The sequence below is a fragment of the Haliotis rubra genome, unplaced genomic scaffold (assembly GCF_003918875.1).
Source record: "Haliotis rubra isolate DU_JTF1 unplaced genomic scaffold, ASM391887v1 Scf55, whole genome shotgun sequence".
NCBI lineage: Eukaryota > Metazoa > Mollusca > Gastropoda > Lepetellida > Haliotidae > Haliotis > Haliotis rubra.
Window position 1 is genome coordinate 1188526 of NW_025767246.1, and position 22718 is coordinate 1211243.

General features: G+C 39.2%; 1 protein-coding gene across 1 annotated transcript in view; it reads left to right on the forward strand.

The window, feature by feature from the left end:
- The first annotated feature begins 2130 nt into the window (after positions 1–2130).
- Positions 2131–22718, forward strand: part of LOC124253702 (nucleolar protein dao-5-like) — a 34605-nt gene continuing 14017 nt past the window's right edge. The window contains 10 exon segments of the mRNA XM_046687513.1: positions 2131–2449; positions 4816–4979; positions 5093–5317; positions 11993–12101; positions 14727–14864; positions 14867–14981; positions 17604–17701; positions 18530–19442; positions 21229–21299; positions 22477–22680. Coding sequence (XP_046543469.1) covers positions 2215–2449; positions 4816–4979; positions 5093–5317; positions 11993–12101; positions 14727–14864; positions 14867–14981; positions 17604–17701; positions 18530–19442; positions 21229–21299; positions 22477–22680 — 2272 coding nt within the window. The 5' untranslated portion in view covers positions 2131–2214.

Genomic DNA, 22718 nt, shown 5'->3' on the forward strand with positions numbered 1-22718 from the left:
ACTAACTTGTGCGCTCAATATATTAACTTGTGCGCTTAAGATACTAACTTGTGCGCTCAAGATACTTACTTGTGCGCTCAAGATACTAACTTGTGCGCTCAAGATACTAACGTGTGCGCTCAAGATACTAACTTGTGCGCTCAAGATACTAACTTGTGCGCTCAAGATGTTAACTTGTGCGCTCAAAATGTTAACTTGTGCGCTCAATATATTAACTTGTGCGCTCAATATATTAACTTGTGCACTCAAGATAACTCACTTGTGTGCTCAATATATTAACTTGTGCACTCAACATACTTACTTGTGCGCCCAAGAAAACTAACTTGTGCGCTCAATATACTAACTTGTGCGCTCAAGCTAAATTTTATTTCATCAGGTCCCTTCAGCGCTTCCGTACTATCCTTTATTCGATATCGCGGTTCTATTGTTGACGGTGTGATGGATGTTGTTGCTAGTTGATGCCACGGGCCGACACCCTTGATACAGTACCCCACCCAGTCCCCCAAAGTAGATATATAAATAAATAGAATAATCATAATGATTCCCTATACGCAATGGGGAAATGGGGATACGATGACATGCATGAACCTTGTCAGCGATTTTAACAACCCGATACCGTTTTATTCCCAAAGCTGCTTTGGTTGAGCGTGTCCTCATACAGGTCATTTATAATAATTTCATTCTGGACGTTTGTTGAATGAGGTGTTTGAAGACGGGCACAGTTTATTATGGTTAGGTTTTTACTAACTTTTCTCCAGTTGAAACATTCTGTTAAAGATGATAAATAGGTTAGAAAAGGAAATATTTTAACTTACTCACTTCCTAATAATTTGAATATCATTGTCAAGATTTGATTATAATACGGAATGGTAGCGCCATCTTGAATGGTTCCACACTATATACCTAAGATGAAAACTGACTGACTGACTGACTGAGTTTGGTTTTACCCCGCTTTTAGCAATATTCCAGCAATATCACGGCAGGGGACACCAGAAATGGGCTTCACACATTGTGCCCATGTGGGGTCAATCGAACCCAACAAGCACAGAAAAGGTGATCTTCGGCGTGATATAGCCAACGCTTTAACCACTTTAAGCTACCTCGATTTCATTGTTTCTCTTAAGATGAAAAGGTCAGCGTGATGGCACAATAACAACTGATTATCTGGCTTCTGTTACCATTTCTTCGAGTGGCATTTTAGAAGTTGGGAAGCACAATATTCACAAATTTATGGATAACAACTTCTTTTACTTTGTGAGAGAGACGTTTCGATACCGATTCTTAACCCTTGTCAAGCAGTAGAACGACACAAGAATCTGTGTCGAGCGTTGCCCTCACAAAATAAAAGAAGCTGTTATCCATACATTTGTTACTATTCTTCTATTACCATGGTTACGAAAATGGAATTATGTATTTTAGTTTTGTACACATTGCAAATACATATGTTCCCATTCTGTTCTGTGTATGCAAAACAAGTATGCAAAATTTTTAGATAGAAATAACAACGTCAGCAAGAATCTGGAAAGATTTATTTATATAGTGTTGATCTACAGTTCAACAGATATATTTAAACCTACCTAATCCGGTAATATCTTCCATTACCATTCTGCCTTTGTTTTCCTAGAGCTTCCACATTAATGTCTTCTTAGCGCTGGAACCCCCTTTGTTAAATTATGAATATATATGTTTCTTAGGAAGATACACATGTTGATATTACACAGAAAAGCTTTGTGAAAACAAAACTGTTTGTATATTTTGCAAAAAATGCAAATACCCACTGTTAATTATATTTGGGTGACCGTGGATTGTAGTAATACTGTGTTTTCTTTTGTCATTGGTACTAAAAACACATTTCCGTTCTGTGAAGATACACCGGAGAAATATCTTGAATTTTTTTCTTGAAAATATTTGGCACGATAATGGCTCCGAGCCCTAGAATTCAGCTATTTCACATTGTTTATTTCGTTCCAAAACAAACAAACAAACAAAACAAGCAAACAAATCATGGCATAGTTAGAGGGTTTCATGTAAAATCAAACTATTTATTTGTTACATGTTTAGCGGATGGTTCTTGGCCGTTTGAATTACCCCCCTTTACCGGAAATGAATTCCAGCCAATCAAATCTTTGTTATCGATAGGATTTGAAAGCGGGAGTTAGAAGACCGATGTACCGCGATAGGGATAAGAAAATCTGTGTACTTTTATAAACAAACATGGCATCGTCATCACAATATGCCGACGCGTATAAATTGAAGCCGGACGTATTGGATAAAAGGAAGGCGCGTCTACAACGAAGATCAGTTGAATGGAAAAATCTCCGCTTTGAAGAAGTTGGGAAACGAAGGAAAATAGATCTTGACAATTTGTCACCTCTGCAAGAACAAGACCAAAACGTCACGAATGTTTCAAAATCATATGAAAACAAAACTCCTGTCAAGCCGACAAATGGTAGGTAGAATAAGTCAGAGTGCCCTGGATTACCAGTGTTTCTATTACTTTACTGTCAGTGTCATTCAACTCGCAGTTTCGATCGTTCATCCAACAGTGAAACGTCCAAGTGGCGAAAATACCCTACCTGTCCAACTACCAAACGTACATGGGTCATCAGTGGTACACAAATGTGGGTAAAACGGGTCCTTGTTATGGTTGTATAGGTATTTTTTGTCAGTTGATCATTTGTTGTCTATGGTGATATATGTACATAAATGTTACACCTTCAGTTTCATAGTAAAGATATTGTAAGACCACAGTCGTTAGGTAGAGCCCAAGGTAGATGCATATTACGGTAATAGTTCCTCCCGTTCCCCCATCCCAAATAATATGTATAAATAATCTAGAATTATAAACAAAACTTAACCCAACAATTACTAGAGAACTCACAAAATGATTAAAAGTCCAAACTTTATGTTAGGTTTAGGGTTATGTTTAGAGTTTGGTTTAGAGTTGGGGGAATGGAAGGAACTCTTTCCGACACTGTCCATTGCGTGTCTGGATACGTGACACTTTTATGGGTAAGACAGCAGAATATGGTTAGGGTAGGTTTAGGGTTAGGGTGACATGACACTCAACAATATGGCTGGTAGGTATCCGGTATTCTGTAGGTGTACCCTTTTATGATTGCTATTTCAGGGTTTCAGATTAGCCGAGAGTCATGATGCAGTCCTGCACAGTCAGGACATGACCCTGCATCACATGTCATGTCTTGACTGTATAGGACCGCCTCGCATCTCTCTGCTAGGTTTCAGATGTTCACTTTGTTGGACATACTGTAATGCCCTGTAAATGTATTTCATATTTGATAGAGATATGGGTAAAAGTGACGTCAAAAGTTGATAAAATCATGAAAATGGCATTTATTGTTTGTTTTAGCTGCTTACTATATTGCAAATTGGCTCAGATTGCTGTCAGTGGCGCTTGATTCAGATCCTGTGTAGTTCTTTGATCCTTTGGTGGGGAATACTGCACTTTACCGGGCGCACTTTTTCAGATTAATTAGCGTTGCTGGGGTTCCCTAACCCTAAGGATTGTAAAGGGTGGCATACCCTAACCCTAAACCCTAACCCTAAGGATCGTAAAGGGTGGCATACCCTAACCCTAAGGATCGTAAAGGGAGCAGCGAGGGCTGCGCCCGGTAAAGTGCATTCTAGCCCTTTGGTGCTTAAATTGTTTTAGATCGGGTATGTTACCCCCAACTCTTTCCTTGGGACTTCCTCTTCCTGATCAAGCATCCCTTTCAATCTAAGAGTTGAACACCTCTTGTTTTTTTAAATACCCCAAAACAATCCTTAGGGTTAGTTATGCTGAAGGGGTCATTGTCAGCACAGGTGCTACAGATACCTTTCTGTATACAGAACCCAAACTGAAACTGTATGTTGCTGTGGCCGTTGTTGTTTCTGTTCAACTTCATTGCGAGCGGTGTTGTCCACCAGGAAATATTCAATAGTGTGTATGCTCGTTTCATAAAGCAGTCAAATGCATCTAATACAACTGCGTGAAAGTTCCAATCAATGAACGACGCACTGCGGTACGTTTCTGTATTCTGATTGGTGGGGTGCCAACAACAACCCATTAGTTGTTGGGTAAGGTATCTCTTTTAACAATTATCCAGTCTGTAAAGGTAAACAAATGCTTGCAAGCAAACCAGTGCTGGTTACCAAGAACTTATTATTTGTGATAGTTTCCATGGCCAGGTGGTAAAGTGTTGGCTAATTAGATTAACTCGTTAGCCAGGTATAGCTTCCAACATAAGGCAATGTGTGCTCTACCCTCCATGGAGTGCTAAAAAGCACATCTCCTAATCAAAAGTAAATTTGTGGTACTCATTGTTTCAGATAGATTCGAAACATTCAATATCTTTGACACCACCCCAAACTGTCCTAACTTGTTCATATTTGTTTGTTTTTTCCGCAATATTTGTTTATGACATAGAAGAATGTCCAATCAAAAAGAAAATGTCATGAAAACATCCTGATGCCATTGTCACTTGGAAATCACCAGTGCGTCCAGTAGTTGTGGTCCGATTAATAGAAATAATCGAAGATTGGTCGCAGTGACTAAACGACCAAGCAATCGATTGTGTTTTCTCATAATCGAACACTTTTTGCATTAACCATATTTTTCACAAGGTTGGTTTTGTAAGTTACATTTCATAACCACTACAAGCCATGATTAAATTTATCTTAAAGACTCATGGAATTTTATGTTCTTAACATACTAGTTAAGTAGTAATCCTTTCAAGATGTGAAATTTGCCACAAACCCCCCCCCCCCAAAGAACTACGTTTTTTTTCATTATGTTTTTTTTTTCATTAACAGAAAAGAAAAGCAAAGCAGATTTACTTAAGCAACGTTTAATCCAGTGGAAATTGGAAAAAGAACAGAAAAAGAAACTGGAAGCTCAAGAAAAAGCCAAAAAACAACAGTTCAAGGTCTCCTGCAGTATACAGCGCACAGACAAGACTTTGTTCAGGAAAGATAAGGTAGGCAGAATACTAAAAAATCATTCAGGTTGAAGTTGATGTTGAATAGCATGTATCCATGGCAACACAATTTTCAATATATTTCTGTTTCATTTGAGCCTTTTATGTTGCAGAGTACTTCCAAGACAACCAGCATAAAATCCAAAGACACATCAACTTCAGCGAAGTCCAAGAACTCAAGCATCACTAGTTCAAGGACTGAAGCTCCTGTTTCAGCTCAACCATGTAAACAAGAAGCAGCTCCAGCTACGAGACGTTCAACAAGGTCAAACAATGATGCTACTAAGAAGAGTAAAACTGTTGCCACTAAGCAAACCAAGCCCAAACCAGCACAACCAGTGAGTGTGATTCTGTGTTTGACCAGTACTTTTTTGTTTGTTTTGTGTTTAACATCAAAAGCAATATTCCAGATTTGTCATTGAGACTGGAAAATAATTGAGTCATGGGTGCCGTTCCACTAACCAATCTTACCCAAGTCATTCGTAAGTTAGGATCCAAAGTCTTAAAGGCCGGGGTTCAAACCTATACACAGATGGGGTGTGGCCTCCTGCCTTGCCAAAGCTGTCTTTCAATGCAGAACAATGCAGTATTCAAGTACATTCCATGAAATATCACAAAATTGACTTACCGGTTCTTGATGAAATTAAGCCATAGTGTAAACAAGTATGTTATGAACACACACTGCAAAAAGTGTTGATGCAGACAGTGTACAAAACCTGCATTTTAAAAATATATAATCTCTTTTTGAAATCCAGATTTGAATTTGCCACTGTGTCAGTCAGTAGGCCAGAGGAAGTGTGTTTCCATAGAAACAGACCTCTGAGTGGAAGTTAAAGCTTCATTCAGGGTTTCATATTTCACTTTCTTCCCAGGCAGTCAGTGAAACTGATGCCCTCCTCCACTCCCCTGACCCCCAGCTGTGCGGATTGTACACTGATTTGACTCTTTGACACTGAGTGGAACACTTGATTCCCCCCAGAGGGGTGACATTGGCTTGGTATCCTTGTTATTATTATCAACACATCAAGTAGGCAAATTAATTATCTTCTATAGTAAACCTTTGATGTACTAAATTCTTTATAATAACATATGATTCTCTAAAATGCAGTAATAACATAACATTCTGTACTTTTCAAAACCCAAACCCCTAAAGCCTGAAATGAACTTTGCTTAGTTTTAGTATTTTAACTTGTGGGTCAGATCATACTTCATTGACTCCTACTATCGGAATACACTTGACATCTCTCATTATCTGGCTGACCATACTGATTTCCTCACAAGATGGATCCAAATAAGCGAAGTGCTCGTTTTACAATCGAAATACCTGGTGACCAAGAAGTCAAGCAAGGTATTCTCCAAAAACTGAAACAAGTGAAAGTACACCTAAAAGCAGAGACAAACAAGCCTGCTAATAATGCTGAGGTTCTGGACCGGGTGCTGTCATACTATCTCCAGCACCATGGTGTGACTGCCCCAGAAGATCCACCAGTTACATACCTGACAGCCAGACCAGGTGACTCTGATGACAAATTTTTCATCATATCTGAATCATCCATGAAAATGTGTCTGGATGTAGCAGAGAAGCATGGGCGAAAATGTTCCAATAAATTGACTGTTACACAAGTCAGTTATGGTGGCCATGTAATGAAGATGAAGGTTAAGCTGCATAAGTCACACCAGTATCGTCTGGCGTCATCACCGTACCTACCAGACAACAAATTTCTTGTGAATGAGAAGGTTGGACATGCTTTTTACAGCTGTGGTATGTTACCAGTCCAGTACCAAAGGTTCTGTTCAGCTGCAGGGATTGGTAATCTGTCACGGAAATATAGAGAACAACAACTTACCACCTATAAGGCTTGTGTTCAGGCAGAATATACTGACTCATGTGAAACTTCATTGTTAGAAGAAGTTGCTGGTTATGAAGATTTGGGCGGCATCAACATCATGACAGGCGCTCGTCGTCATGGTTGGAGGAAAAATGCCAAGGATAGTAGTGTGGTGGCCATTGGTGACTACACACATAAGGTGTTAACATGCCAACATATAACCAAACAGAATGATCCTGTTTCACAACGGCACGAAAGGGTTGGAACAGTGGAGATATACAAGTACCTCGAAGAGAGAAATGTCAATGTTAATGTACACACCCATGACAGAAACCTGTCTGTAAATAAACTCATTCGAGACAGTGGAACAATCAACCAAAATGGCATATGGCATGGCGTAAAATCAGTAGCCAAATCTCTGTTGTATCCACGGGACCAAAGTACAAGCATGGCAGTACCTGGCATGAACAGCTGTCAGACAAAGTGCAACCTGTTGCTACACACTTCCATCACGCCATTCGGAGTTGTAACGGTGACAGCGAGAATCTGAGATCCTCACTCATAAATGTTATTGAACATTATAAGAACAATCATTCTGATTGCAGCCCATCCTCAAGGTGCAAGGAAGATCCAAACTATGAACCATCACATGTAGTGCTCACAAGTGAGAAAGCTGTGTCATTGTTGAAAGGTGTTATCACAAATTCCACCATTTTCAAGTATGCAGACGACTTCAGTTTGGCTAAAGATACTTTCTATGTTGAAAGTTTCAATAATGTTATGAATATTTTTCAAGACAAACGAATCTCATTTTCTGGCAGGATTTACAATATGAAATCTCAATTAGCTGTTTGCCACTGGAATGAAAATGTGAATAGAAGCTATACTTCTGAGTGGCATTCAAGGAATCCTGGTGCACAGAGATGTCGCAAGAAGAGGAACTACAAACCTGTCTCCTACAATTACAGTGCTTAAATGTATGGAACAGATATCTCGAGGAGATTATTTTGACCTAAAGCTATATCTTGCCATCAGATAATTCATTATTCCCTGCTGGCCCTCTAATTTGCTAACTTGTTTATCTTTACTGTCACTATTAATTATCTCTACGGTGTTACTTCATAGATAAAGTCTTGAGAAAGCTGTGAAAAATAGTATAACCTCGAGAAACAGCGATCATGGAAGTTGAACAAGACAGACTCTCTCTCACATTGATGGTTACTCCTCTCCAGAGAGAAACTATATATAATCTGTTTCATCATCATAACTGGGATATAATAGAAGTTCCCCATTCCGGAGGCAACAGTGACAACACTTCCAGGTATGAATGAACCTGATGGTGACCCGAGTTTGTCATTCAACAGAGACCTGATGCAGATGAGTGTCCTCACTGTTTGTGCAAACCATGCATAACAGACCCAGTGAACAGGCAAATGTGGTGGGAGGAAGATATCCTTCAGGAGAACACGAGAAATTCGCAACTTAGAAAGGGACACTATAAGCGATTTTTGGACCATGCTTCTTCACCGAGGTGTATGGAGAGATGCTCGGTATCAAGAAAGAAAGAGACAAGCATTACAGAGACATTTCAACCGACATCACCTGGTGTGGACTGGAACCAGACACCAGCGTGACTTAATGCCAGATTGTGTCATAACGTTAGTTCGGACATGGCTCCCCAATCCTGCAAATAAGCCATATATGGGACATACCTGGAACTGATATTATATTAACGTTATGTCTATGTTATTGTTGCTATATTCTGTGCTGTCTCCTATTCGAGATGCTGTTTTCAAGTGGAATGTATTATTCTCTTAGGAAGGTAATTATATAATATACCATAATTAAAATATTTTATAAATATTATGTATTTAATTTAGAGAATTATATTACAGCAAAACAAATTGTAAATATTAAATTAGTATGAGGACATAAATTGTTCTCATAGAGTATAAATGAAGTAATATGATTGAATTTTGTTGTAAATATTATTTGTTTGTAATAGAAATAGCTTTTGAGAAAACGTTGAATTTATAAATAAGTAAATTATCCTAAAGCTTATCAAATGAGTCTGTCATTTTTGTCTTCATGAAATGAAGGGAAGGGTTGTTGGACATTTACTATCAGGCACATGTTTGTTCTAGTAGTAAATTCCAAGCTTAACCTTTGACATCCCCAGACTCCCACTGGCACTTGCCAGGCACCCAAAGCCGTTACAATCCTGTCACTCATGGGCAGATAACATCTACACTGCTGAGGAGTAGCCAATGGGTGACTATTTGGGAACCCATGGGGAATTTGGAGGTTTGCACCCCGGCCTTTAAGTTGCTCATGACCAACTTAGGATCGCTAAAATCAATTGTAGAGAAACCAAAATGGCGGTGTTCATTATTCTATGTGAAGAAGAAGAGCGAGCATTACACTGTGAGTGTGTTTTTCGAGTCCGCTCACAGATTCTAGATACATTATCAAATGATGTGCTTGTGGCACTTACTTTGAAGCAATCTTCTCACAGATAGAATCTTTACATTTCTTCGTTACTCCTGGCCTGAAAGAAGCGGACAAAAAGGAGTAATGGTGGACCCCTTTGTCAACCAGATTTGATATTTCCTCAGGAGAAAAATTGCTCTTTCTCGCTAGAGGTTTCTTCTCTATGTTTACACTTGGTTCCAAAACCACTTCCATCATCTGCTTGACTATGCAAAGGGGGATAACTCGTGCCTCACATTTTCTATCTCGCACCAAAGAGTCTCTATCTTAGCTAGGATCGGGACTGGCTACGATCGGCCTAAGATCGGTTAGTGGAACGAATGTAACTTAATTTGGCATAACTTGCTAAAATTGATCTTAGATAAGATTGGTTAGTGGAACGGCACCATGGTCAGGTAACCAATGTTGGATGTGTCCAATGCCTAACATCTGGATCAAGTCACAGAATTTCCCCACCCTGTCTATACTCTTGTCCAAACCTACAAGACAGGTCCTGATTGCAGAAAGTGATCTTAGTGCTAAGACTATTGTAAGCCTATCTTAAAGTGGGAGTTACGGTCACCTTAGCATTAAGATAGCTCTGTGCAACTGGGCCCCGTCATGTTTTGGGCATACAGTAGAACACGGATATAACGAACTCCAAGGGACCAAGAAATTTAGTTCGCTATATCCGTTGTTCGTTATTCACATTTGACCGCCATCTTGGATTGTAGAGATGTAGACATTACCTATATCATGTTGATAAATATGAAGTTTATTTTTATAATAAAATTGAAATAATACAACTACAACGTAAATATATTTATTTTTTAATGAAAATGCAAGCTTACATTTATAATGTCCAGATAAACCATGAAAGAAGCAAAAACTATAGCGATTTTTTTTCCATTTGTGACATGTCATAACATGCCTGTGCCTTTTTCTTTTATATTTTCATTTTTATGACACAACAACGGGAAATACCTCCGTTTTCGAAGCTTCGTATGAATAACATGCGAGGCGAATCGTGTGGTGTCTAGTATCGGTTGACAGCTCTGGAACATCAACAATATCACTGTACCCTCGCCGAGAGTATTTTCACAGTTGTAAAAAGCGATTTTATTGGATAAAGATTGGTTTCTAATGACGCTTTTTCGCCACAGTCTGCTATAAGGATCGTGATTGGTCAAAATCAGACACGTGACCTAATGCAGCCAATCATACTACGGCAATGGATACCGTCCTCGTCAACGAAAACGGTTGTTGAATGGGTTAAACACGATATGTTTGTTTTGTTAATTAATTAATGACCATCAATCAATGTTGATTCACCGCCAACAAGATTGATGTATACTGTACCGCTAAGTGGCTGAGCTGACACAGAGTGAGTTCGCTATTCACGTCGTTAATTGGGTCTTGGAGGTAGTAAATCAGTTCGCTATAGCTGTTAATTCGCTACTCACAAGTTCGTTATTCACGTATAATTTTAATGATATTATAAAGGACTGTTGACGGGACTTTTAAATTTGTTCGCTATATCCGTGTTCGCTATAACCATGTTCTACTGTATTTTGAACTGTCTCCCTTCTAGGCTTGTTGATCATCAGAGAGCATATTTATTTTTATTTATTTCTTTTTTTATTACTGTGATTACTATCATTAATAGATGAAGAGACAGTTGGAGAAATTTAGGATCAATGTGTCAAGTGTGTTGCAGAGATGCCAACCCCAAAGTATTGCCAATAGTAGTTTCAAGGATCAAAATTAGTAGTTTGACCATAAGATTAGTAGTCAGCTAAATACTTAAAATCATGATGGATTCTGAGAAAGATATATGACACTAATCAAGAGTGAAGCTTTAATTTCACATACCTCCAACAGCAGATTTCCAAATTATCAGCATTACATTTCTTCTTGTCGTCTCTTTTTGGCGAAAATGTATTTAATCGACGAAAATATGTTTTTGTCTATATATCTGAATTTTAATGAATTTTCTTCAAATTTCATAGAACTTCAAGCAATTGTATTGGCATGGTTTGAGGCTAAAATTTGTAGCGACTACGATAAATTCGTAGAGGTTGACAATGATAATGAGATTTTTTAAATGCACATTTCATGATGCTCAGATTGAATTTGCATCCTATATTAGTTATTTTTTTAATATATATTTTCCAAAAAAATTTTTTATAGTTTTTTATTTTGTTGCATTTTTTATATATTAGTTATGCATAGATCAGTGTTCACGAATCGTGTTTCAAAGGAACAGGACATTGAGTCCTGTAAATTTCAGATGTCTCTCTGACCCATTGAAAATTCACAGGACCCATAGAATAAAATTAAACACACATTTCAGATTTAGCATTTCTTATAATTGGCACTGAAATTATAAACAAACATAAGATTTATAAACAGCAAACAGGTGTCACATGTCCCCTATATCAACTTCAGTCAAAGTCATTGTGAAATATACAGTCAGACACTGGGGCCGGCGGGTTGTAGACTTCTATCAGACCATTGTCAAATCTGCCGGATTTGTCAGAGGGTCAGACGCTATTCGTGAACACTGATAGATTACTTATAATCTACCACCACAGAGCCAGAATATTGCTCAGTGCAGCGTTAAACTAAAACTAGGCTAAGTCATATCCATTTAACCATTCAGTGTGTATAGTTGTTCTTGCTTGATGTGACTTGATGTTTTTCTGTATGTTACAGGCTCCAGCACCTCTTGTGCGTACAGCCCGTCAAACAAGATCTTCAGCTAAACTGAAGGGTTCTCCCAAAGCCTCTACTCTTAACAGACCAACATTTGCCAGTAGTCAGAGTGAGTGTGGGATTGTCCACTGATGCTTGTTGAAGCTGTCAGGATGGCCTCTTGAAAATGAGAAGATGTTGCTTTTCTCTAAATTCCGGATTCATAAAGATCCGTGGTAGAACTGATCTTCAGCAACCCATGCTTGTCGTAAATGAAATGATACATTGGTGCACTCATCATGAGTTTGCATTAGACAATACGATACATCATAATATAATAATAGTAATAAGGCCACTTATGTATAATAACAATATGGCTGAACTCCGGTTGTCTCATTGCTTCATTAACTAATGTCAACCTTAAAGCCTAATGATACATTAAATCCTTAATGCATCATTAGTTAATGGCATCATTAAAAACGGTTGTATCAAACACTTATTAGCGTATCATTATCTAATGACGTCCTAATGTAAATATTTTCATTAAATCTGGGGATTCCCCTATTTTTTCCCCACAATTCCGCGCTGTAAACATGTAAGTGTTCATCTCGGTCGTCTGTCAAAATGGCATCTATAGGGCTAAACCTCGGAACAAAAACAAACATTTCGATTGCTGTGAAGAAACACGTTAAATAATTCTGAAACGTTGCCGATAAACCTAGAATCAGTTGGGATGTTTTGGAATATACATGAACACTAACGCCGAAGTGAGCTTTCCGCCATATTGGATAGTGTTTACAAAATCAAGTTTCGCTAAGGCCAGTCATAATACGCCTATTACATCATGTATATTCCTCATACATTTTAGAATCAAATTCCAAATGGTCTTTGTCACTATAACCAAGTGTCTAAGAAAAAACAAAACATACTGGGTGTGAAAACGGGACGTTGTGCTCATTACACAGCGCTTGCTAGAAATATAAACAAAGCAAAAATCAGATTTTATACTGTGCAGCATTTTCTCACTTTTTGAGACATCAGTTCGTCTATTCGTAGCATGCTTGAGCTCAATATTTTTAGAATATGCACGGAAAGAGTATCGTAGCAAGAACTAGAAAACTTAAAACAGATACAATACTGAAATTGATATATTCACACGAAAGTTCTGTGCAGCGTGACGCCATGCGAGACGCAAAATCATGGAGAACGACATAGGCAATTATCGGCATTTCTGACATTTTCAATTCAAACAATAAAAACAAACAACCATACGCAGATAGTCAGAATGTTTCCGATTACTTACATCATACATTTATGGTCAAAGGTTCCCTGTAAAATCGTGGGCACCCATATCCACGAAGCCGCCATTTCATGAGAAATCGGTCATCGGTAGTGATGTCATACATCAACATTGTTGGACATATGTGGCAATTTCTTTGAGGTGAAGGTCGGTTGAATTAGAGTAAACACAATCACACTGTCCTGCAGATTACACTTGTATTATTAATGTATACTTTGCGTATCGTTCACATATGGTTTCATGAAACTAATTTCATCATCAACATTTAGTATTTTAAACCTAAGTAAAACTGACATAATAAATATAAATGATTTATTTATTTCATGAAATGTATATGCACACGTTTTTAAAGGATATGTCTTGTTCATTGAATTTGTTTATGTTGTGTTATAGACAAAACAATGGCGTATAATCATTGGCCAGGTGCGCATTTGTCACAAATGTTTTGAGTATCATTGTTTTCGATAATTCCGTGAACAAAACATCACGAAAATATTGTGTCCTTATTCACAGCAAATTCTCGCCAAGTGATCTGAGTTACAATGACTTAGTATTAAGCATACCGGAGTGAGGCCCCCGTGACCATTATGTAGCCATTTGACGTCATAGGGGAAAATCCATTTTCAACACATATTGCGAGTCACTTTTAAGATTGAGTGTATAACGTTATACAGAAGCACACAAACTAATTTAACACATACCTATTTCATTCAGTTATCAGGCAGAATTTTGTTCGCTCACACTTTCCGTAAAGATGCCAAATTGAAAATATAGTAGCACAGTACTTTTATCAGTGCACGATAAAAAGCAGAGAAATTTACTGTTTTTAACATATAACAAAATTAGGAGTAACATTCAGCAGTGTCTACTTTTCAAACTGAGTTTATACCATGAGATACGACATTTAATACTCTACATTTCCGTGTAATTTTATAGCTGTAGGTAGATCCAGTGCGGCGCAAACGAAATTCTGGCGCAATGTTCACTTTTCCAGGAAGTTTAATGACGCTCTAATGATACCCCAGGACCTTCATTAAGTTAATGACGCACTAATGACAACAGAGCATCATTAAAACGTTAGCACAACAGAATTTAATGATACATTAGTTAATGAACGTTTAATGGCACGTTAATGCTTCATTAAAGTTTGATACAACCGGGTCCTGAACTCCATACTGCATGTGCATGCTCATGCTCTAAGTGCATGCAACATTTTGGATATAAAACCCTGAATAACCACAGCTGCCTGTGAGGTGGAAGAAGGTTAATAGTTATATGACTTATCCCTACAGGTGGGTACCCATTTACATGATACAATTTGTGAAATCAATTACTTATTCCACATTAATGTTTGTCTATGCAAGTTATATGCATGTTATATGCGAGTAAGGGAATATTATTTTTTTTCTTGCCTCATAAGTTTTTTTTTTTGTTTTGCTTTTTTCGTCATGACAGAAAAAACGACATCAGATGCTCCCCCTACACGGACTACTCGCGGCAAGAAGCTGTCCCCTCAATTCAACATCAACTTGGCCAAGGTGTCCACAGACCGGGGAGAGTCCTTTGCTCCTACCGATTTTGCCTTTGAGGCTCCGAGAATGTGAAATCTTTCAGCTTCAAACCTCTGAGTCCTGCAAGTGCTATCAGCTTCCTTGACCCCCACCGAGATTTGACGTCAACATCCTTCTTCCTGGAACCACCTTCAGGCAGGTCAGGCATCGCTCAAACTTCATCATTCAAAACAATATTGGGGTTACCTTTAGGGGTGAAACGATACACTCTTACCACGGTACGGTATGTATTGCGGTACAAGGCCTTCGACTCAGCCCGTTTCAGTTCGGTATATGAGATATGATCATAATGCAGGAAAGAAAAGAAACACATAAATTTTGACAAAATGATTCGATTCTACACATTTTAGAAAAGGTTAAAATGGTGAATAGAATGATGGTAGAAAACCAATTTTTGGGATTGCATTACGGTATACCGTAAATATCGCGGTATTAGTACAAACGCGGTATACCGTTTCACCCCTAGTTACCTTGGTCTGTCTGCTTTTTGGACTCTTAGTTTTATTTTGGGGAAGGGGGTGTGGGGTGTGTGTCTCGGCATGGAAATAGGGTTGGTGACCCATATGTCATTTTATTGATCTTGTTGATGTCATTGTGCTCTAAAATGTGATGATGATTTATGGACCCATGAAACTTTGGGTTAGAGTTGGTCTTCACCAACCCATGCTTGTAAGAGGCAACTAACAGGATCGGGTGGTCAGGCTCGCTTACTTGGTTGATCAGGGCTCGATGTTAACCTACTTGCACCAGGTGCAACCTAACGTCAGAGGTTTTGGTGCACATAAACATATTTCCGTGACGTAGTACCCATGAAATCATAGCAACACAGATACGCAGCTAATCCCTGTGTACAAGAGCTGTCATAGCCGAGAAGTGTCTATAAATGGCAATGTTTCAGTGCCATAGCTATTCAAAGTTTAGAAGAAAAATGAACTGACATACTTCAATTTGTTATTGATTTATTTCTCAAAAATTGACTTGCACATGGTGCACTTTTGACTAATAACTAGGTTGCACTTTGTGATATTGAGTTGCACCAGTGCAAGTAACAAAGCACTAAATCGAGCCCTGTTGATGCATGTCATCATATCCCAGTTGTGTAGATCGATGCTCACATTGCCAATAACTGGATTGTCTGGTCACGACACCGATATTACTGATAGTCAACACAACTCAGTTGCTGCCATGTTGTAGTCATTAATACTGAGTAGAGTGGGTGAGTGAGGTTTTACGTTGCTTTTAGCAATATTCCAGCAATATCACGGCAGGGGACACCAGAAATAAGCTTCACACATTGTACTCATGTGGGGAATCGATCCCAGGTCTTTGGCGTGATGAGCGGACGCTTTAACCACTAAAGTACTGTCGGAAATGCTAGAAAAATGCTTTTTGACTTATATTTAAAATTCAGAGGTATTACAGTTACTTAAATAACAAATATCACTTCAAGAAACATCTACCTAATGTAGACCGAGGGAATAAATTTTGAGACATGCTCTAAAATGTGTTTTTACTGAAGAAAATGCCAAAAACTTAGAAAAATAAGGGGTAGTGGGACGTTTTTTGATACAAACATTAACTGCCTGTGTTACGTCATGAGCATCCACGGTATCGACAGGTGAAATTGACACCTGAGCACACGCTCGGGCGAGGGGTCATCTCAATAGATGTTTTCTGCAAAATGTTGAATATGTGTACGTATAGTATACGTATTGGTTATGTAAGGGATCATTTGTGTATGTGTGTTTGTTTTGAAATAAACATACGAATTACTGTACATTTTCACATGTGTTATCTTATCGATTGATTGTAGAAATGTGCAACGTTTTAATAAATGTTTTGTATGTCAACAGTATATTTCATTGAAAAAATATGGATGTAAATAATTCGGTCAGGTTATTCTGGTTGTGAACATTGGCCAAAGATTTAACAAAGTCACTGGTGTAGCTTCTTCAGAATATATATATTCTTCTTCTCACAAAGTTTGTAGACCGCCCGCCTAAGCACTCGTTGGCCATAGTGGATGCTGTGATAAAGATGTGCATGCATGACGGGAAACTTATTTATCAAGACTTAACATTTATATTAATATTTCTTCAATAAAGAAACGATAATTAAGTTAGTAACACAAACATTCAACATTTATTTGTTTAGGAAATACGTTAATTCATATTTTTACACCACCTGTATTATTAGCATAAATGTAAAGACTATTTCAGATTTCTGTTGTTGAACTCTGAAGTTGCTGTTTTGGTACCAAATTCTCTCCTGTAAACTGCCCTTTAAATGCATGGGAATGTTAAATCGATTGAAATAAAACTTAGGTACACTATAGGCGAGTTGATATATTGACAACATAGTACATTTATCACCTTTATAAAGATATTAAGGCTAAAAAGCATTTTTCTAGCATTTCCGACAGTACTTTAGGGAAAACTACCCCACCACCCCAGTATTGAGTAAACATCAGCCAAGGAGCTTCAGCAAAAAGTTTCATTAACAACTGCGTTGTTTGATTATCACAACATTACTTCTGAAGGTGTGTGGGGGCGGTGGGGTAGCCTAATGGTTAAAGCGTTCGCTCATAACGCCGAAGACCCGGGTTCGAATCCCCACATGGGCACATTGTGGGAAGCCCATTTCTGGTGTCCCCCGCCGTGATGTTGCTGGAACATTGCTAAAAGCGCCGTAAAACCAAACTCAGTCAGTCAGTCCGAAGGTGTGTGCTGTGTCTGTATTTTGTGTATTGTTGTGTGTACAGATGCTCTACCCCCAAGTCAAGTAAAGAGGAGGACGGAGCATCCAGCCAAGATGCTGATGAAGGAGAGACACAACAGAAGACGCTGGTGGTGCACTCTTGTGAGTATGGGGTGACGTCATCAGGAGACATAGCAATGCTAACCCTGTTTCTTGACATCTGTACTCTACTCAGTGTTACATCTGTACTCTACTCAGTGTTACATCTGTACTCTACTCAGTGTTACATCTGTACTCTACTCAGTGTTACTTCTGTGCTCATGTAGTCCTGGGTCAGGCAATGTTAAGCAGCTTGTTTAGAGTAGGGCAATGGGTTGCTGTATTCAGCAAGCATGCCTCCTGAGGTGTTCAGGGGGTTTCTTCTGAGCTCACACTGACTCACTCGGTAGGATGACTGTTCACCCATCAGGGAATGGGTACCCAGTAGACTCAGATGTTAATGACTGTTCACCCATCAGGGAATGGGTACCCAGTAGAATCAGATGTTAATGACTGTTTACACATCAGGGAATGGGTACCCGGTAGAATCAGATGTTAATGACTGTTCACCCATCAGGGAATAGGTACCCGGTAGAATCAGATGTTAATGATTGTTCACACATCGGGTAATGGGTACCCGGTAGAATCAGATGTTAATGACTGTTAACCATCTACTACCTCCTTAGCAGCTTGGGTTGTATACTCCCCAGGGAGATGAAAACTGCTTACACACTTATACAATGACATGGATTATAGTGTTGTAGTGCTATTAGTATACTGGTAGGCTTAGAATCCAGTGCTATATAAGTGTAATGGGTATTTTTGATATTTGTACTGTAAATTACAAAGGACACACTTAAATCTTGACAAGTGTCCTGTAGCACCCCTGAAAGGAAATGTATTTCTTCCCCTGTAATTCCACATAAAGTTTATTGCTGTTTTCTTTCCCAGCTGCATCTGCTAGTGAATCCGATGAAGGCAGTACCACCACGGTGAAGAAGACACCTCGAAGACAGACGAGGAGTCGATCCTCTAAGAGTTCAAATACAGACTCAGATAGTGATGGAAAAGAAGATGTGACTGCAGTACAAATGACTCCTGTAGCAGAGATCACTCAACAGGCGAAACCAGTCCAGATGGAGGTGGCCGAGGCACCGTCTGAAGCACCACCAACCACACCGCGGCGGTCAAGGCGGGCATCGGTTAAGGGGGATGCCGTTCAGGTTGATGCAAAACAGGCTGCTGATTCCACAGCAGCAGAGGTGGCTTCACCACGCAAATCTAGAAGGATGTCGGTCCGGAATCAGGGCAAAGATGAAGCGGAAGCTGACGCTAAGGTGACAGATGATGAGAATCAAACGCCAGTTAAAGCAACTAGGCGTCGGTCTGTAAGGAGTGTGTCTGATTCTGATTCTGCTGTGGAGTCTGGTGATGCTGGTGATAAGACAGGAACGTCACAGAAGACCAAAACTCCAAGAGGTTCGAGGAGAAGCAGGAGGAATTCATCGGAAACTTCTCTAATGGAGAAAATTCCAGAGCAGGGGTCATCCATGGATGTGATTAAGGAAGAGCAAGTAACAGACTCAGATGATGTTTTCATCGTAACTGTAACTGATGCAACTAAGTCGTCTCCAGACTCAGCAAATCAGGAGGAATCTACTTCGGACTCACAACCATCTGAGGAGGTCCAGGAAGATTCAGAGACATCCAAATCTACCCCTGTGAGAACACGGCGGTGTTCCCTGTCTGATGCGGGATGTTTCCGTGAGCCGGGGTTGCCCATGTCTGCCCAAAAGAGTGGAAGGAAGAGGAGGAGGACAGAAGCATCAGCTACTCCCACCGAGGCAAAGAGTCCAGAGGAGTGGTTAGTGATAACATACGTTCATTTCTAATATAAAAATCATAACAGTGAAATCTTACAGGGTTGGTCACCTGTTGGAGGCTACAGTTTCCAGTAACACAGCCATGGCTGTAACACGTTATATTTGGGATTACACTTTCTCAGTAAAGTACATATTCTAGTACTTTTGTTGGGTTGAGTCCCATAAGGAAATCAAACCCACACCCTCAGAGTCATTCTCCTACCCAGAGTTCCATGCGGCAAGCCAGCATAGTACCTCTGCCACTGGCCAGAAAAATGTGACGATTTGTCACATTTTGCACCGTCCATTCAATATAATGTACAGATTTCTTTTACTCTTTTCTTTTTGACGAGTCTACACATCTAACTAAACATCTTTAATAGAATGAATTAGTTTCACTTAGAAAATATCCAAAAACATGTAACACTATTTCGATTTGCGTAGCGATCCTTTGTTTACATAGGTTGTACGGCTCCACATGCTGTTATCAAAGCCGACAGAGAGCGAAAAATGCAGCCCGTTTGATATCTAAATATGTACTGTCATAGACCTAACTGTCGCAGTTGTGGAAGAATATATATGTAACAATGTAATACATTATGAAGAGAGCGCCGAAAAGCTTTCGTGAGTCCAGTCTCTTCTTATTATGAATATGCACGTTTGATTACAAACAAGAGAAAAGTCCGGTCACGTGATATGCAAATTAGCCTGTGGCAGTGATGTTATGTTAAGTCATCGCTGTGCCGGAGTGTGCCTCAGAGTCAGGCACCTAATCGCCAGCACAGAAAGTCGGACGCCTTGACCGCTCAGCCACTGCGGCTTCCACACCTGTGGACTGTACCTAACAAAATTCTGTACTTTACTGAGAAAGTGTAATCCCAACCATAACATGTTGCATATGACCACTTTTTGAATGGCATTGAGACTAACAGTCATGGCTGTATGTTACTTTACACAGCCAACAGTTAAGATGTTGTATTTTAGCCCAGCAGCATATCCAAACAGAAGTTTTATGTTCTGACATTACATTGATGTAAAGTGCATCAATGTATATCTCAGCAACATGGTGTTGCAAGTCTCCAAACACTTTTAAGGCATTTTTTACCCACACACATTATTTTAACGGCACTAACGTTACAGGGATAGAAATACTTTTTTTTCTAAGTGTGCCTTAGGGCACCAGATAAATATTTTAGATGTGCCTTTCAGAAATCAAGTGTGCCCACATGTTTTTAGAATTATAGACTGTAGCAATGATGATGATCTTTTGAAAATTATTGTTAGAAAACAACAAATGTAACCTGTTTTGTTTTCACCGATATGTCTTCTGTTTAAGATGGCTTTCTTAAGCTTCATTTGTTCTGCTTTCCCCCAACACCTATAATAATTTTCGAATTTTGTGACAGGTTCACTTGTTCAATATATCTAGCATGCACAATTTCCTGTTCAATAACCAAATTATCAGTACTCCCTTCACTCTAAATGGAAAAACAACCACATTTTTTTACATCATCCATCATAATTCCAGTGATTTCCTGGGCGATATAGTCAATAAATATTTTTAGTTGTTTGTCATTTGCGTAAGTGTTTTGTTTGAGGGATTAAATGACTAAAGGTGAGTTATGTCTCTAAAAAATTAGGTGTGCCATAAGGGCACCGAGAACATTTTTTATCCGTGCCATTTCAAAATTTACTGTGCCATGGCACGCTAATACATGGCGTATTTCGAACCCTGCGTTACCAGATTCACATTATTTCTAACTATGGACCACTGCAATTTTCTTACAGGGTGAAAATCTTGTCGACGAGTCCAATGATTGAGATGAGAAGACGTACCCCCAAAGCACCAAGACTCTCAGGTATGCCTTTTTTAAACTTACCAATGTGCAGTTTCCTTACTGTTTTCCCACATATATTTATGTTTAACTTGTTCTTCATTTCATTGATACTTTAAGACCGTAGCACTATGACAATCAAGTTACCAGTCTAAGTAAACTTAGGCTCAGTATTATTCGTTACACGGCTATAGTCACGTCAGCTAACCTCTTCAACTGACCAATCAGAACACAGCTTACAAAATCGCGAAAGTCGACATTCCCACATTCCTTTCGAAGTTTTATCTCGTAAAATTTTGTACCCGAACAATTCCGAATGCTATTTCCCGTACGATCGCTTCCGAGTGATGCACATGGAGCACGTCACAACAGTGAGTAAACAGTCGCTGAAAACAGCGGGGTTTTTTCTCAATATTCAAGGATGTCAGCTTGCGGAAATATTAGCTAATGGTAACCATGTCATCAGAAAGCCCTAAGCGTATACTGCAGGTCAAATATCTGTGTTTATGCAGATTTTCGTTTGTTGAGAGATAACTGTCAGTGACCGGGGAATTTTGTAAGTCCTGCCAAACCCTAAACAATAGCCGTTGTCTGATTGGTTAAATCCGTTCGCCCGTCTCGCATTTGATTGGACGGTCATAGGTCACTAGTCAAAGCTTAGCTGACGCGACCTTCTACTAGGGTTTGTTAGACTCAGTATAAGCAGTGTAACGAATAATACTGAGCCTAAGTTTACTTAGACTGACCAAGTTACCATCATTTTAGCAATGCACTTTGTGGAACCGGAAAGCTTGGTGTAATGACCGTTTTCACTGTTGTGGTGCAAATGAAATGAAATAAAGAGTCAGGGGTGGAAATAACCCATTGCCCGGCGTCCGAGTGCATTTTTTTGTCAAGAATGTTATCACACTGTAATAGTTGACTTTGTTCATCTTTTGCTTATCCTAAAATCAGCGAGCTTGAATTAACTTTTATCAATGGTATATGATGTACGATATCCCAAACATAACATGTTACATATCTTTGATAATTTGCTATCATGTTAACTGTTTTTAATGGTATATGATAGATTCCCAAACATGTTAAATATGCAATATGTTATGTTGTTAAAACACCCCCATACACCCCCATACATGACACTTCCAATTGAGCAGTGGTTATACCAGCATACTAACCGTAATCTTTCTAATCTCTCCTACAGAAGACTCTCTGTCCCAGCCTCTCAACTTTGATGATGTCCTAGACGTGCCTCCGATGGAGAACGGTCCCTCCACTAGTTGTTCTATGGAAACAGATGAACCAGCATCTACAGGCACTGACTCTCAGACTGGCACAGCTAAGGAACCTGAGGCTGAGGCGCCTGCATCAGAAAAGACTGGCACCACCGAGGAATCAAAGAGTCAAGGTAATTTCCTAGACCAATGTGATGTAACAGCATCACTA